Source organism: Anser anser, assembly GCF_964211835.1.
Source record: "Anser anser genome assembly, chromosome: 17".
Taxonomy (NCBI): domain Eukaryota; kingdom Metazoa; phylum Chordata; class Aves; order Anseriformes; family Anatidae; genus Anser; species Anser anser.
Genome location: NC_139738.1, coordinates 706614 through 723294, shown reverse-complemented (window position 1 = coordinate 723294; position 16681 = coordinate 706614). Strand labels below are relative to the sequence as shown.

At 66.8% G+C, this 16681-nt stretch overlaps 2 protein-coding genes across 6 annotated transcripts; both read right to left on the bottom strand.

Moving 5' to 3' along the window:
• Window positions 1-78: 78 nt before the first annotated feature.
• On the bottom strand, window positions 79-4211 carry GPR153 (G protein-coupled receptor 153). Of its 4 annotated transcripts, none has more exons than XM_083802847.1 (6): window positions 4060-4211; window positions 2430-2895; window positions 1860-2289; window positions 1607-1796; window positions 1346-1530; window positions 79-1278 (listed from the first exon to the last, which is right to left on the bottom strand). In XM_083802847.1, exons 2-6 carry the CDS (start codon window positions 2804-2806, stop codon window positions 652-654), a joined length of 1809 nt encoding a protein of 602 aa, XP_083658973.1. In that variant the 5' UTR covers window positions 2807-2895; window positions 4060-4211; the 3' UTR covers window positions 79-651. The 4 variants fall into 4 exon arrangements, with proteins under 4 accessions (XP_083658973.1, XP_083658976.1, XP_083658975.1 ...); XM_083802850.1 differs by having other exon boundaries at window positions 1607-1715; XM_083802849.1 differs by lacking the exon at window positions 4060-4211 and adding an exon at window positions 3934-4053.
• Window positions 4212-4729: 518 nt separating this feature from the next.
• ACOT7 (acyl-CoA thioesterase 7) lies at window positions 4730-15509 on the bottom strand. Of its 2 annotated transcripts, XM_083802793.1 has the most exons (10): window positions 15354-15509; window positions 14862-14979; window positions 14411-14567; window positions 12495-12586; window positions 11956-12070; window positions 11376-11390; window positions 10756-10842; window positions 8198-8314; window positions 7562-7746; window positions 4730-5478 (listed from the first exon to the last, which is right to left on the bottom strand). In XM_083802793.1, the coding sequence occupies exons 1-10, from the start codon at window positions 15404-15406 to the stop codon at window positions 5374-5376; spliced, it is 1044 nt and encodes a 347-aa protein (XP_083658919.1). In that variant the 5' UTR covers window positions 15407-15509; the 3' UTR covers window positions 4730-5373. The 2 variants fall into 2 exon arrangements, with proteins under 2 accessions (XP_083658919.1, XP_083658920.1); XM_083802794.1 differs by lacking the exon at window positions 11376-11390.
• Between the last annotated feature and the right edge of the window lie 1172 nt (window positions 15510-16681).

The window sequence follows — 16681 nt, the reverse complement described above, 5'->3', positions numbered from 1 at the left end:
CGGGGCGGAGCCTGCACGGCCCGGTGGGCGTGGCCGAGCCCCCCGCCCCGCCCCGCCCCGCCCCTCACAGCCCGCAGCTCTGCGCGTGGTTTTTTATTGAAAACTGGAAAATAAAATTTAAAAAAGCGTCCGGTAGAGCAGTCCGTGGGGCGGCGAGCGGACCGGGGCGACCCTCGGGACCCGCCTGCACCGGGCTGCGGGGGGGCTGCACCGGGGCTGCCAGGCGTGCAGCGGGCAGGGCGTGTCCTGGCCCGTAACGCACGGCCCGTAACACACGGCACGGCCCGTTCTGTCCTGTCACGCACGGCCCGTAACACACAGCACGGCCCGTTCTGTCCCGTAACGCACGGCCCGTAACACACAGCACGGCCCGTTCTGTCCCGTAACGCACAGCCTGTAACACACAGCACGGCCCGTTCTGTCCCGTAACGCACGGCCCGTAACGCACGGCACGGCCCGTTCTGTCCCGTAACGCACAGCCTGTAACACACAGCACGGCCCGTTCTGTCCCGTAACGCACAGCCTGTAACGCACGGCACGGCCCGTTCTGTCCCGTGCTGTTCAGTCCTGTTCTGTGCCATAACGCCCAGCCCACTCTGTCCAGTAACGGCCATCCTGTCCCGTCCCGTCCCGTCCTGTCCTGTCCAGGCCCTACGAGGCCGATCCGATGGACCCTGAGAGGAACGTGACGTACCCCGAGGAGGCTGATGGCGAGCTGAGGAGGCTGCTGCTGCTGCCCCGGCCGCCGTCCCCGAGGCCTGGCCGCAGCGCCCGGCCCCCGCAGCACTCGGCGGGCCGCGGGGCGAAGAGCCGCGCCGGGTCCTCGGGGGCCAGCCGCGGCCCGGGGACAGCGAGGGCACCCGGCGGGCCCGGCAGTGCCCGGGGCTCATGCTGGAGGGTGGCCAGCGGGAAGGCAGACAGCAGGCCGGCCTGCTGCGGTGCGGCCACAGGCAGCAGGGCCACCGAGGCCGAGCGCCCCGGGCTCCCGGCGGCCCCTTCCTCGCCACCAAGGCCACGGAGGTCAGCCAGGCACAGGCCCTCTCCGGGGACGTGCAGCAGGGAGGCCAGGCTGTCGGCGGAGCGGCGCCGGTGGCGGTAGGCGAGCTGCTCCTCGGGGCAGGGGATGAAGCCATGGTGGGGCCGGTCGTGGCGGGGGGCCAGGAGCCTTGCCAGCCCCGCCGCCTCCCCGCCAGCCCCCCAGCACTGCAGGTAGGCTGCGACCTGGCTGCTGGTCCACAGGTCCGTCTCGTCGTGGGAGAACCGCCGCAGCGGGGGCACCTGCGGGGCAGCGCCGTCAGTGCCGGGTGCTGCGGCCCCGCCGCCCCGCCCGCGGGCAGCCCCTTACCTGCAGGTACTGCATGCGGTCCCCCGGCTCCGTCCTGGCGGGGCTCACTGGGGGCAGGCCCCGCTCCAGCGCCGAGAAGTCACGCGTGGCGACAGGGTCCAGCGCCAGGACCTCGGCCGCGCAGCCATACTCGTAGGGGCGGTCATACACCAGCTCGCCAGCCGCAGCACCCTCCAGGCTGCTTTCTGTCAGGAACGGGTCCGCTGTCATTTTGGGCAACCCCTGTCCCCAGCATGCGCCCCTCCCCGCCACGCACCCCACCTTCATCCCCGTCGTCGCTGGCCAGGACGGCGCGGCACTTCTCGCAGACGGTGCGCGGGTCGGCACGGTAGCGCTCACAGGCCCAGAGGAAGAGGGGCAGGAGCAGGGACTGTGCCAGCGAGCACCAGATGAGGCACAGCACCATCCAGTCAGAGGAGGCGTCCGAGCGCAGGCTGGCGGCGCTCACCACCTGCGGCACCGGCACGTCACCAGCGGCCCCCACGCGCCCCCGCCCCGTCCCCGTGGCACTCACCAGCACCGGGAAGCCCATTAGGACGTCGTAGATGAGGACGATGACGGTGACCAGGTAGGTGATCTGCAAGGAGGTCTTGATGGGCTCGGAGCCGTCGATGGAGGAGCGCCGCTTGCCCTGGGCATCCTCCACCACGATGGTGGGCACATGGAAGCGGTTCCTGCTGGCGTCGGGGCCCCGCCGTCCCCAGACGGTGTGGAAGAGGGCGATGGCAATGCAGACGGCGCCCACAGCCATGCTGCCCCCGATGAGGAGCAGGAAGCAGACGCCGAAGCCCAGGCCGATCTCCGTCACGACGAAGCGGCAATCCCTGGCGTAGAAGCGCTCGGTGGTGTCATGCCACCCTACTGCCGGCAGCGTGGAGAGGATGAAGGAGACCATCCAAATCCCCATCACAGTGTGAACAGCTTGCTTCCTGGTGTTGCTCAGCCTGGGGAGAGGGGGCAGAGCCCCCGACATGCTCAGCACAGTGAGGCCTGCGTGCCAGGGCTCTCAGCCCCTCCCCAGGTGCTGGCACAGCCACTGAAGCGTGCCTGGGGACGCAGCACAGGGCAGGCAAAGCCGCGGTACCTGTAGTTGACGGGCCAGCGGACCATCCACATGCGGTGGTAGGAGAGGGAGGTGACGGAGAAGCAGGTGACCAGCGTGAGGGTGTAGAAGGTGGAGACGAAGACCTTGCAGAGGCCCTCGTTCCACTCATAACCCGAGCGCCGCCGCCGGAGCTGCACCACCGCGTACGTGGTGATGGGGATGGCGGTGTTGAGGATGTGGGTCCCGGCCAGGGAGCACAGCAGGAACTCCAGCGGCTTCCACTTCTTCTGCTTGGCGCTGATGCTGAGGATGCCCCAGGCGTTGGCGAGCAGCGAGACCCCAGCGCACGCCAGCCAGGCTACCGCACTGCCGGGCAGCCGCTGCTCATCACGCATGGTGGAGGGACGCGGCACCATTGGCGAGGCGCTGCGGGGCCGCAGCCGCAGGCATCCTAGGGCGCACCACGGTCCATCGAGGCTGGTTGGGGCGCCGCCGAGCCCAGCACCTGCAAGCAAGCGCAGGCTGTCAGCACCCCACGGGTGCCCCGTGGTGCCGCCGCGTCCCCACGCACGCTCGCCCGAGGGCCGTTCCCCACCAAGGATGTGCCTGAGGGCCTCCGGCACGGGCACGTTAGCAGGTGGAGAGGAGGCACCGCAGTCTCGCAGCTGTAATTAGACTCCTCGGGAAGAAGCAGCAAGCTGGCAGCCACGGCGCTGCCGACACAACCTCCTCGCCCCTGGAGCGGGAAGCTGCCCACAGCCCCGTGCCGTGCCGGCCAGCGAGATGCTCGGGGGTCAGGGACCCCTCCTGCGGGGTCTGCCCACGGGGCACAGCCCCGCACAGCACCCACGAGCCACATCACACGGCTGCCAAACGCCAGGAGCTATTCTGGGCTTCCCATTAAAAGACGAGGATTTTCTTTCTTAAAAATAACTACAGGAAAAACAGCCTCCGGAGCCTGCTGTGCTGCCGAGGGAAGCCCACGGCCCACGCGGACGGTGCCCCGGGGAAGCTCCCGGACACCCCGGATGCGGGGAGCTTCCCCGGGGCTCCGGCCGTGCGGGCTGCGCAGGGGCTGCTCCTCCGCGAGAGACAGACCCCGCGTGGGGCTGCCCCCGGGGCGCTGCGCGGCGCGGGGGGCAGAGAGGAGGAGGGAAGAGGAGGCGGAGGAGGGGGAGAGACCCGCTCTTACGTAACCCCGGCCCCCCGCAGCCCCCCGCCGCGCGTCTCGGGAGGCGCCGGGCTGCGGGGGAGGCAGCGCGAAGCGCCCCGGGGGCTCGGCGGCCCCCGCCGTGCGGGACCCCCCGCGGACGGCCCGTCCTCGGCGGCGGCTCCACGGCCCGAAGCCCCGCGCTCGCCCCCGCCGCCCCGCTCCGCCCGCGGGGCTCGGCCTCCCCGGGCGCCCCGGAGCCGGGAGGCGCCGTCGGGCAGAGCCGGAGCTGCCTCCCCGGGGGCTGCCCGAGGGGCGCCGGCGCCGCCCCCCCCCGGCCCCGGCTCCCGCTGCCCCTCGCCCGCCCGCGGCCCCGCCGGTCCCGCCCGGTACCGGAGCGGCGCCCCGCGCTCCCCGGCGCGGCTCCTGCGCACCGCGCCCCCGGTTGCCCGACGGCGGGGGCAGCCCGGCGGCAGAAGGACGCCGCCGGTGCCGGTGCCGGTGCCGCCCCGCCCCTACCTGCCCGCCGCGGGCGCAGCGCCGCCCGGTTCCGCCCGGTTCCGCCCGGTTCCGCCCGGTTCCGCGGCGCCGTGCCCCGCCGCGGGGCTGCCTCCCGCACCGAGCCGCGCCGCGCCGCGCCGAGCGCCCAGCCGGGGCCGCGGCGGGCGGCACAGCGCATGTCTCGGCACCGCCCGCCGCGCCGGCACGGGCACGGGCACGGGAGCGGGAGCGGGAGCGGACCCCGGCCCCCGCCCCCCCGAGCATCCCCCGCGGCACCCCCGGGGACAGCCACGGGGACGGGCGCGGCGACGGCGGCTTCGTCCCTGCACCCTGTCCGTTGGACGCCCCCCAACCCCCCCAGCTCCCCCTCCCCGGGGGCCGCAGCCCCCTGCCCGGTTTTGCCACCGGCGTCCTGCGAGGCCACCCCCGGACCCCCCGCCCGGCGCAGGCAGCGGCTCCGGCCCCGCGGCCCCCTTGGGGAGACAAAGGGGAGCCGGCCCGGGGGTCCACCCCCCCCCAGGGCAGAGGCAGGGGGCTGCGAGCCCCCCCGGGGATTACGGGGAGCGGGGAAATGTCAGCACGGAGCTGAACGCCCTCGGCAGCCGGCGCCGCTGCAGCTCAGAGCGAGGGTTTGGAATAAGCTCTTAAGCCAGCCGTGCCGCCGCTTCGGGAAAAAAGCGACACCCCCTTTATTTCAGTCAGAGATGACAGACTTTATTTATGTCACAGTATTCCTCAAATAACTTAGATGCGCACGGAGATACTACCTAGGGCTGTCAATGGAAGGGGCTGAGACATTCAATACAATACTCGGTCGCATTTATAGTCGCAAGTATCATAAATAAGCTTTGGTGTACATTTTTAGGACATACTGTAAGTTTAACACAGCTTCACAAAGACTCGGGGCCTCGTGCGCCCCTTGTGCTGCCACGTGCGTGCGCGCCACTGCAGTGCGGGCAGGAGTTTCACTGAGGGGATTAAACCCCCAAACCAGGGCTCTGGGGCTCACTGACAAACCGACGCAAACGCTCCCGAGAGCCAGGCAGATCCCAGAGGCTTTCTGGAGCATTTAAGCTGTTTAATACACGGGGCGAGGGCGGTAAACCCAGCAGCAGCTCGCTGGTGGCATCGCTGCGGCACCGCGGGCCAGGCTGCGGCGCACCCAGAACACCGGCTCTGCTCGAGCCCGCTCCTGCGGCACGGCACGGCGCAGCGGCAGCGCACGAGGCCCCGCACACGTAACACAACACGAATGGGAACTTGGAGGTTTGGCCGAGTGAATACTTGAGCAGCGCGCGGCTCTCCTGCGAGCGCTTTGGTCCGGGTCGGAGATCAGTGCTGGGCAGCCTGCTGCATCTGCGCCTGTCTCTTGGCTTTTGTTTGGAGGTATCTCCCCTTCCCTTCCTCAAAGCGCCTCTTCTCGTCCTCGGTTTCCGTCTGGCAGTAACCGAAAGAAAGCAAAGCCATGAACATTAGCTTAATTAGGATCTGAACGGGCAGATCTGATGCGTGGGCAAGTTTACACGGACTTTGTTCGATCAATAAGTTCAGTTCCCTTCCAGCTGTCGGCGGCGCCCACAGCACCGTCCGTGGGAGGTGCCGGATGGAGCCTGGCCACGTCCTGGGCGCCGCCGGCTGCTCCCGCTGCCCACGATGGGCACCACCCTCACCTCACGGCCCCTCGCTGCGACAGTTCCACACTGTCCCACATCAGCCTTGCACCGTGTTCTATCCCCTCTGCCCCAGGCCATCCGTAGCCTCTGGACGCCACTCGGGTGCGGGAGCTCCTTTCACAGCCAAGGGACGCTCCCGCACCCGGAGATGACGCAGGGTTACCGCAAGGCACTTGCGGCAAGGCAGCCCCGAGGTCGCACCCTCACCACCAGCACTGCACCGCGTCGCGCTCCCAGAAGCTGCGGCCCCGGGCTGCCGGCCCCGTGCTGCCGCTCACCCCGAGCCCTGCAGCCACGTGCCCTGGGCGGGGGGCCCCAAGCGGCCCCCACCCCGCCAGCCACTGAGCCCCCAGCATGGATGCCCTTCAGGTTAGCTCGCAGCAGAGAGAAAAAAGAAATGCCATCGCTGCACACAGCGCGGCTCCCTCTGAGAGCTCGTTAAAGATGCATTACTTTAAGCTCCACTGGGACAATAGAGATTAATAATTAAATTACTGCCAGCAAGAAGATGCAACTCTGTCTGCTCTGCCTGGACTGCCTGCTCGGACAGGCAACGCAATCACAGCTGAAAACTTGGCTCACCCTGATGTCAAACCCCTACAGAAAAGCGACCCCTGCTCCCTGCATGGCCATGCTGCCACACCATGGGCTGCCCGTGACCATGGTGCCGTGGCTGCCTCAGTCCAGCGACCTCTTTAATTCAGGACATCACTCAGAGAAACCCAGCCCGAGCATAACGGAGCCGGCAGCACCCCCGTTAGGGACAAGCACAACCTCGTCTCACGCCCAGGCTCCCCACGGCTCAGCTCCTGCCTGCGAGGAAGGACACCAGGAGCCCTGCACTGCTGCGGTGCCACCCAACCCCACCAGGACATATTCACAGGAACAGACTAATAGCTAGCAGCACACTTCAATCCAGTAACACGCATTCCCTAAATTACTCAGAAATTTAGAAAGAGATCTCCCAAGTTCAACTTCAGCTGGGGCCGGAGCCAGAGGCAGCGCACGGGTTGGACGCGAGCGTTCGGACACGAGCGCCTGGTGGGAAACCTGCCGGGCAGCGGGCCAGATCCTGCCCTCGAGCACTGGCAGCCCCGCGGCAGCACTCGCACCGTGGTGGTGGAGCCGCGGTGCTGCCGGCCTGGCCAGCGCCGTGTGGGGTCGGAGCCAGCCCCAGCCAGCGGCCGTCGGGCAGCGCCGCGCGTCCCACAGCGCGCAGGAGGCACCGCGCCGCCTGCCGCAGGAAGCGGGGATGGAAAACGGCTCCGTGGAATGCAGCTTGGATGGCTAATGTATAATTAGCCCACAAAATACTCCAAAATGCCACAGAGCACGGAACAGAAGGAGACCTACTCGGCATGAAATATTAATCAAGAAACAACTCCCTGCCATCAGCGCTGCGTCAGCGCAGCGCCGCCGGCATCCGGGAGCCGGGAGCGGGAGGAGGGCGGCGGGGCCGGGGGCTGCGGGCACCTATCAGGTCACCGTGGGGAGGGAGAAAGCCGTGAAGCTCCAGCGACAGATTTTCCTCAGTTGTGAGAAAGGAAAAACGATCTCTTTGCTGGCAGTTTTCAGCCAGAAGAAATTAAAAAACAAAAAACAACCCCGAAGCCTGGCTTGGCGAGGTTCATTTATGCTCATGTTTTTCTGCTGAACAATTCAGAGGAAGAGGTTTTGTTGGACAACAAAGCCCTGAGGGCATCACATGAAAAGCCCAAGTATGTAAAATATTCAGTGTTTAATAAACAGGAAGCCTGAAACCTCCCCTGCTTGCAGCAAAGAGCAGAACATTTGTGCTCAGAAGCCTGAGCAGCACGGGGCTGTGCGTGCACCAAGCGAGCTCTTACCAGCAGCTGAGGGACGGGCAGGGTCTTCCCCTCCTTGCTCAGGGACACGTAGGTGAAGAACGCGCTGACGGCACGGTATCGCTCCTGCGGCTCATCCACAAAAGGGTCAGCATCCACAAAGACTTCAATTTCCATGGACTTATTGCTCGTGAAGGTCATGCGCCCCGAGATGGTGATAACGCTACCTGCGGAGCGGAGAGGGGTGGTTCACCCACGAGGGCACCGCGGCCGCAACTGTGAGCGGAAAGCTCGCCACATGCAGGCAGGGCCCACGGGACCCTGAGCGTGCCCACGGGGGACCCGCGATGCCCCTGGCAGGGCTCGGCCCCAGGCCGCAGCCGCCAGCGTTACCCACAGGGGCTGCCCCAGCGATGCTCCTCGCGCACCAGCACCACTCAGTTTTGGGCACCCTAGATTAATTCGATGCCCAATAACGTGTTCCAGGCACCGGGTGCCACCTGCCCCAGGTGTCTCTGCATCAGCGCAGGGGATGCTGCAGAGTTCTGCTCTTTTGTGCTTTACCAGGACCCGGCCCATGGGCAGCTGAGCGCCACACGAGGCTCACCGGGACGGCGTTCCCCTGCGGCGTGCGGCCGGCAGAGACCCCGCTGCGCACACCCCCCGCACCCCCCTGACCTTTCTTGATCTTCTCGTGGAAGTTGATGGCGTCCACGGAGGCGGTGACGATGTTGGTCTTGCAGTGGCGGGCAGCCACGATCCCGGCAACTTCGTCCATCAGCTTCATGGTGACCCCTGCGGGAGGAGGCAGAGCTGTGGCTCCCTGGCCCGGTGCCGACGGCCGCCAGCACCAGCCCAGGGCTGAGGATTCGAGAGCTACAGCGTTTATTTTGGAGCGTAAAGACTACAAAGCCTGAAAGGCTTCCTCTGAGAAGCCTGTCTGTTCCTGCTAAGCAAAGGGATCTCGTGCCTGGCCTGCACAGCCCTGTGCCTCCTGCACGCCCGGCTCAGGACCCCCGTCCTGCCCAGGCAGCTCGCCCCTCGCCAGGCCCCCCCTCACCGCACGCGTCGGAGCTGCCAGCCCCGAGGAAATTACTCCTGCAAATTGCAGTAATTTTTACACTCAGTATTTATAATTCGAGATTTGCAATTTGAAAGATGGCAACAAAATTGTAGGATTTAACGGTCTGGCTATGTCAGTTCCCTGGGCTTATTTTAAACATAGGCAGAGCCCTCTCTGGCTCTGAAAATGAGTCTCAACATCTGGTGGCAGAGATATTTCTGAATGCAACATTTAACTGCCTGCGGATCTTGAAAACAGCGGCAGTGCGTTGACTATCTTTGAAGGCTCTATTTTTAACAGCGTTTCCTTAATACAGATATATATAAATAAATGGGAGCCGCCCCTCCCGAAGGCAGGCGAGGGGCGATGCCCCGGCCCCCCGCAGCAGCCAGCACGAGCCCCGCGCGCCTCCACCGACCTGGATGGCGGCGGCCCCAAGGGGAGCGGGGAGTTGCCATGGCAACCGCCCATTTTTATGGCCACCAGGCCCCGGGGAGGAGGCGGCATTTGCTCGTTCCCGGACCCCCCCAGGCCGTGCCTCTGCTGGTTTGCCCACCACGCTGCGCGTTTTATTTTCCTGCCGCAGCAGCACGCTCTGCGATGGACCCCTCACGTTTCCTGCCACGAGCGCTGAGGATGGCGAGGGACGGCCGGGAGCTGTCCCCACTGCCCCGGGCACGCAGCGGGGGGAAACCCACGTCCCCCCGCACTGCCACTGCGAACAGCCCGGCTGCTTGGGGTGCCTGACAAGCACAAAAACAGAAAAATGTTGTGCGCTCGTGATGATTTAAGTATTTTTGAGCAGGTGCCTGGGCACGGGTGACTGGTGCGGGAGCCTAGCACAGGCCTAGCGCTGCGTCCTCACGGCGGACATCGTCCCGCAGCTTTGGTGGGATTTTTCCAGGATCCTGTGACTCGCGCCACGCTCAAAATAGAGCGTGGTGCCAGTGCCGCTATTCTTACCGCATCTGTTGCCTTGTGCTAATTAGGCCTCACAGCTGCTAATTACACCTTGAAGTTTGGTGGCATCTCAGCTCTGTTCTTCGGAAGGGGAGACAAACACGTCCCCGTGCCTGGGCTGCCAGCGCCGCAGGTGCCGTGGGTGCTTCCCCGCGCGGTGCCCAGCAGCAGCAGCCGCCCGCACGGGGCCACGGCCCCTGCCCCACTGCTGGTCTGACTGCTCAGTCTGTGCCTTCTCAGGGCACTGCTGAACCAGGTACGATTGCACCTACCTGCTGCAGATGCTGGAGCCACCAGGCTCGCTCTGCTCAGCAGCGGGCTGCAGGGATCCCCTGGGGGCCAGCCCTGGGGTTTGCTCCCCGCCAGCCCCCAAAGCCGCCGGTGGGCCCGGGGGACACACCAGCTGCTGGCAAGGAGCAGCACAAGTTTTCCATCTGAAAAGATTCGTGTGGCCAAAAGCCTGTGCAGTCTGCACTTGCTCCATTTTTGATAAGATGTGGCGTTTTTTTTCATTTAAAAAAAAAAAAAGAAGTTTCACATGCTCACCCTGTACTGAAGATCACTGCATCTGTAACCAGCACAGATAAAAAATGCTGCTTCAGGTGCAGTAATCCATTACTGCTGCGCTGAAAGCTCTGCTCATTTTGTTTCAGACACACGCAGACAGTCCTTTGTAGGTAATGAGAAAATTGCACTCCCCAATTATCCTCACCCTGTTACTCCATTTACCATTCTCCATGCTCCCAGGGGCTCGTTCCTGGCTCTCTGAGCCGCTTACCACGCGCAGTGCCATCAGACACTGCTTAGGGATTGCAAGCACAAAACGCTAAAAATGAAGTAAATGGTGCATTATAATTGTCACCAAACACGGGATCCAGGTATCAGCTGCAAAGCACGCACGTGCTGAAGCGACGTGCAGAGGAGCACCTGGCAGCGCTGCCGCAGCCCAGGAGGCGCAGCGCTTCACTCCTGGCAGACAGGGTGCTTCACCAAAAGGGTGCTTCACCTGCTGCAGCACTTGCTTACGCCCCAAATAACCCGATTTGGCGTGCTGCTGGTCTTCAAATTCGGCCATGCAGTGTGTTTGCTGTGGGCAGGAGGCCGGGTGCCTAAACCCCGCCAGCTGCAGGGCCGGGGCGGCGCTGAGCGGACACCCCGGGATGCGGCCGCCTCCCCTTCCCCGTGCCAGGGCTCGGCCGTGCCGCTCACTCACCTCCGTGGACGAAGCCGAGCAGCGTGCAGTCCGACGGGCCCACCAGGTGGATCAGGCTGGACTGGCTGTAGCCCACGGTGTGCGGCTCTGCTCACAGAGAGACGCGGAGGGGTTAGCGCAGCGCGGCGGGTGCCTGCCAGCCCACCCATGGCAGCGTCCCACACGCCCTGGGGAAGATGCTGTGCCAGCTTCTGCAAACTGAAGTGCTTCCAAGCCAGGACAAAACACCTACATCAGTCCTGAGAAGCCCTGAACGCACAGGCTACTGAACACATAATGGACCGCCACCTCTCTGCTATTTGCCTATGAATTTTATTCAAGCTCAGTTTCTTTTTTGTTTCAAAGTTAACAGGAGCCTGAAAGCAAACCGGAGTTAACTGAACGCAAGGGTGCCTGCAAGGTTTTCCTCCTCCGGTCACCGACTGCGCGAACTGAAGCTAAGTTTCCCAAACCCGGCCTGTTCACCCGTGTGCGTTTGGCAGTGTCTCAAGGGGACCATGCTTTCTGCTCAGCTTCAACGTCTCTGCTCCCACCCCCCCAGGTAGCGGCACGTACTGCTGTACAGCAGCAGGGATGCTCCCTGCGGCAGCACCCGCCACCCAGCGTGCCCCCAGCCTTACCTTTTGTCTGTCTATCTGTGAGCAGGGAGAGCAAAGGAAAAAAGGTATTTAAGCAGCTTTCATTGTGTATTACCACGGAGGTGACCCAGTTCAGTCCCCACGCATCCATGTGCAGCCAGGCACATTTGGCATTCTAAGAAGCTGACATCCTGACCCCACGGGCACTAACGGTGCGGGTATTCGAGTTCTGCGAGAAACGCTTTTGGGGTCCCTGGTAGCTGCGGCACCACCGAGCCAGGACGATGGCCTGAGCCGTGGCTCCTGCAGCTCTCTGAGCGCACGCAGGCAGCACAGCAGAGCTGGTTCTGTTAAAGCGAGCTCCAGAAGCCCGGCTGCAGCCGGATGCTCTAGTTTTGTGCCCAGGCTCGTCCCTCTGCCTCCCCGCTCGACCACATGGCCTGGAGGAGCTGCCTGCTCTGGACTGCAAATGCCCGAAGAACGCCTCCTCCTCAGGCATATCAGCAGCAGAAAACTCAGGAAACTAAAAGATGCTTTCCACCTTCCTTTAGCCAAGACAGATCCTGCAGGAAGAACGGAGACACGGCCCGAGGACAGGTGCTGCCAGCAGTGGCTGCGTTACCTGGGTTGATCACTGGCATGATCACATCGCCGTTCCTTTGCTTGGTTTCCAGCCGATCCAGCTTTTGCTCTTCATAGCGCTTCCTCCCCTCATCCTCCTGCTCCTTCCGCGCGTACTGGAAGGAAAAGCACGCTCGTTGCACCCGCTGCGCTCCCTGGCCATGGGCAGCGGCCGGGTGCCCGTTAGCAGACCCAAGCCCCCCAGCCCCACACGTGCCGGGGTCGCCGGGCAGGCTCCCAGCAGCGGCACCGCGCAGCCGGAGGCAGCCCCATGCTGCAGCTGGGAGCAGGTGTGGGACACGGCACCGCTCATACCGCACGCACCTCCCTGCGGAGCTATGGAGGGCAGCTGAGCAGCGCTGTCCCGGCTGGGGACGCGCACGTGTCACGCCGTTCTGCCCCAACATGGCTCCGATGCCTCCACCAACGTCCCTCCCCCAGGACAAGGCCCCGTGTGCCAGCGGGGGCCCCGCTCCCACCAGCAGAGGGGACAGGGCTGCGCTGGCTCTGCCCCCGCCCAATGCTGGCACCCAGCCCTACCTGGATGGGCGGCACCTCGACCACCTTGTTCACGTTCTTCAGGGACAGCGGCACGTACCACAGCGTCGCCTTGTTCGTCACCTTCTTGGCCCCTGGCAGAGGGAGGGCAGCGTGAGCGCGGCGGCCCTGGGAACACGGTGCTGCCGGAGCGGCTGTCACGGCACACCCCGGCAAAGGCACCCCGAGGAGCCCAGCCAGTAACCACGGCAACCGCAGGGAAGGGCTTTTGTCAGCTCCCAGCCAGCCGCGTGCGCTAAATTATTCCGATTTTGAACAAAACTCATCAGCCGCACCACAACAGGCCTGCAGCGCTGTGCCGCCCCTTCCCAGCGCGCTGCCCGGTGCCCGCGGGTGCTCCGTGTCCCGGCGGCCCTCGGACGCGTGCTCCCACCCACGGGTGCTGGAGGAGCCCCCCCGTGCCCCCCGCCCGGCCATTCCGGGAAGCCGCGCTCTTTGCCCTGCACACACTGCGCTGCTTCTCGGAACTGGCGATCTAAAACAGGGAGGTGGGAAACGAAAGAGAAAGCAGACACCATTCAACGACTTCTGGCTGCTGGTTTTGGTTCAGTTCCTCCATTTCCTTCTCGGGACTTAAGAGAAGGAGCCTGAGCCAACTCCAGGGAGAGCCAGGGCTGAAGAGACTGCGCACGATGCTGGAAGCTCGTCTCCTCCCCGGCACTCCGGGGGTTGCAAGGTGACAAAACGAGAGGAAAGGCTTCTGCAGAAAGCTGCTCATCTTCAGCAAGCTAGGAGCACCAGTCAGCACATCCACAGCCCTCAGCAACAACCCCTGCGGGGCTGAAGCCCTGTGCTGAAGCAGAGTGCTCTCATCTGGGGCGGAGAAAAAAGAGCAGAGCTGTCCGCCCCAGCCCGATGCTATAAGGGATGAGGCTCAGCACAGGCTCTTTGCTCATAGCAGTTATTTCTCCAGAGCTTTGAAGGCTAGGAGGTGTTCCCAGCCCTGATTGCACTGCACAGCCAACGCAGGAGCCTGGGGGTTGCCAACACGGCTGCGCTCGTACCGGCAGGAGACCCATGGCCAGCAGTGGGCAGCTGGGAGAAGGGGATCTGAACCGGGACTGCCCTTTCCCCCCACGCCCAGAGACAACACCACGAGATCTCCTCGAAAGAAAAACTGGAGTCCTAAAAAAGCGCAGGCTGCACCGAGCCACAATGGGGCGTCTCGATGCAGACCCTCTTTATCCGGGAGGAAGCACAGAAAATCCGGCACGCACTCCAGCAGCCACCACGCATGGCGAGGGGTCCCCGTGGTGCCCCAAGCGCTGCGGCAGGGGGCATCGGGACCAAGCTTTGGTCCCACGGCTTCTGCCAGCAGCTGGGCCTGCGGAAACACCCGGCAAGAGCCGCAGCACACAGGGATGCTCGCAGCGAGAGCAGCCCTCTAGTGTCACGGCCGCCGCTCCCAGCACGCTGCAGCAGCAACCTGCCGCCTGGCGGGCACGGGCTGCTCCTCGCCCGCATCCCCCTGCAGCATAACCCTGGGGACGAGCAGCACCAGCCGGCACGGCCCCGGGGCCGATCGCCACACGTCCCTGCTGCGCAGGGGTGGCTCGCAGCTCTGGTGAGGGTGCGGCAGCCACGAGCCCCCAGACACGCCAGCAGCAGCCCCGCAGACAGCTCAGCGCCGGGCGCTAGCACCGCACGGAGCGCCGCCCTGCTCACCGAGCCCTGCGTGGGAAGGAGCTCGGCTGGGCTGGGGCAGCCCCAGCCCACGGCACGGCCGCACACGGGGCAGACCCTGATGCCGCTCCCACGCACACCATACAGGGACAGCTCTGGTCTCCACGGGAGCGGGGCGGGCGGCGTGGCACGAGCCCTTGTAGGGCTGACTGCCCACGCGCGGGGGCTGCGAGCCCCGAAGGGAGCCGAGCAGCGTGCCGCCTGGAGTCGTTTACCTGTCAGAATGTTTTCGGACATCACGTTGACCTGGACTTCCACCGAGTGCTTGGAGGTGTAGGTGATCTCGGCGCTGACGTTGGCCACCTCGCCGATGCACATGGGGGAGAGGAAGTCCGTCCGCTCCACGCGCGCCAGCGCGGCCACGCAGGGCTCCTGGGGGTGCGGAGCAGCGGGGTCAGAGCTTCCAGGGAGGAGGAGGAGGAGGAGGACGGGGCATGCCCCGCTCCATCGCGGGACCCCGCAGCCCAGGGGACCCCACGGGCGGAGGCTCAGCACCCACCGCCCGCTTCCCCTTCGGCGATGGCGCGAGCAGCGCGAGCCTTGCTCCGGCCGCGCAGCCACGGGGGCGGCAGGAAGGGGGCACCCGCGGAGCCCCGGTGCCCAGCCGCAGCTTACGGCAGGCGGGGGCACCCCCTGCCCCCCCCCGCCCCCCCCGTCCCCGCTCACCCCGGTGCCGGAGTTGCAGTGCCGGGTGCTGATGATGGCCCCCGCCTCCTCGATCATCTTCAGCACGGTGCCGCCGTGCACGTTGCCCGCCACGTTGGCGTCGTCGGGCCGCATGATCCTGCGGAGGCACCGCTCAGCCGCGGGGGGGCCCGGCCCGCCGCCCCCCGGCCCCCCCCGCCCGCCGCCCCGGTCCCCCCCGCCCGCCATGGCCGGCGGCTGCCGGATGCCCGCGACGTCAGCACGTGGCGGCCGCTTCCTGCCCGTCGCCCTGGAAACCGCCCGGTACCGGCGGCGGGGCGCGGCCTCCGGCGGGGCGGGGCTGGGCTGGGCTCGGCCCGCCCCCCGCCGCCCCCCGCCGCCCCCCCCGCCCCGCCGCATCCCGGCCCCGCCCGGCCCCCCCCGGCCTCTCGCAGCCCCCCGAGGGCGGCCCAAGGGCACCGGCACCGGGCGGGGCGGCGGCACCGGGCGGCACCGGGGGGTCGCGGCCGTTACCTGGAGACCTGGATGGTGGCCGGGCCCGGGCCCGCCGCGCCCCGCTCCGACATGGCGGCCCCGGCGCCCGCCAGCAACGGCGCTGCGGCGGCGGCGGCGCGGAACGGAACCGGCCCCGCCCCGCCCCGCCCCGCCCCGGCCGTGCGCAGGGGGCGGAGCCGCCGGCACCGCGGGGGGGGCGGGACGGGACCGGGACCGGGACCGAGACCGGGGACCCGGCGGCGCCCACGGCCCGGAGCCTCGCAGCGCAGCCCCCCGCGGCAGCAGCCCCCCGCCGGCGCCACGCGTGCCCCCCCCGCACACCTCTGCCCGCACGGGGGGCCCCGGGCGTCCCCGCCCCACCCGGTGCTTCCCCGGCGGGAGGCCCCGGGGCACCCCCGAGCCGCTCCCGGGGTGACAGCCCCCGAATCCCCCGGGCCGAGCCGTGCCGGGGATGCCCCGAGCTCCTTCCCCCCAGCCCTCTGCGCCCTAAAAGCGCCGTCCCCGGGACGGGGCCCGGCCTGGAGCTGGGGGAGCCCTGCAGCGAGCGTCGGGTGCCCGGCGCCCAGGCGGGCCCCGGGACCCCTCTGCCCCACGGGAGCCACGCGGTCACCACGCTTCAGAGGCCAGGAGCGGGCAGAGGCGCCCTGCTGCTGGCCTGGGCACAGCCGGGCCACCGGAGCCGGCTGCGGCCCCACCACGGGTCGGGCAGCGAGACCCCGGCTGCCCGGGAGCTCTGCACCCGCACGGCCCCCGGCTCCCGCACCCCCCACCCGCGCTCGGTGCACCCAGGGCCCACGAGTGAACCACGGGGTGCCCGTGCCCGCTCCCGGCAGCGCCCAGCACCGTGGGCAGGCAGACACGTGTGCGGCTGGGGCACGACACCCTGCCGACACCCGCTCCTTTCCCACGCTCACGTGGAGCTTCGCTGCCAGCCCCGGCGGCCGCGGGCAGCGCCCGGGACCCTGGAAGTGCTGAGCGAAACTGCTTCGTCACCGGGAGCCCCCGTGGGCGGCGGAGCCGCTGCGGCGTGCCCGGGCAGCTCTCCTGGCCCTGCTGCGGCTCCGTGGCGAGCAGCCCATGGGCACCGGGCTGCATGGGGCCAGGAGGCAGCGGGGCTGTGGCTGCAGGAGGAAGGGGGGTCCCAGCGAGGGAACCCCACTGTGCCCCCTCCAGCTGCCGGGTGCCGGCACCGCGGGGCCGGGCCAGCCCTGGCCAAAGGCTCCCAGCAGCACCAGAAGCAAGCCGCCTGTCCCTGCTCCAGGAGCCACTGGGACAGGCCTTGGCTGCAGGCACAGGTGGGATGGTGGTCCTGTGGATCTCCAGGCACAGCCCTGCCGTGGGGCTCG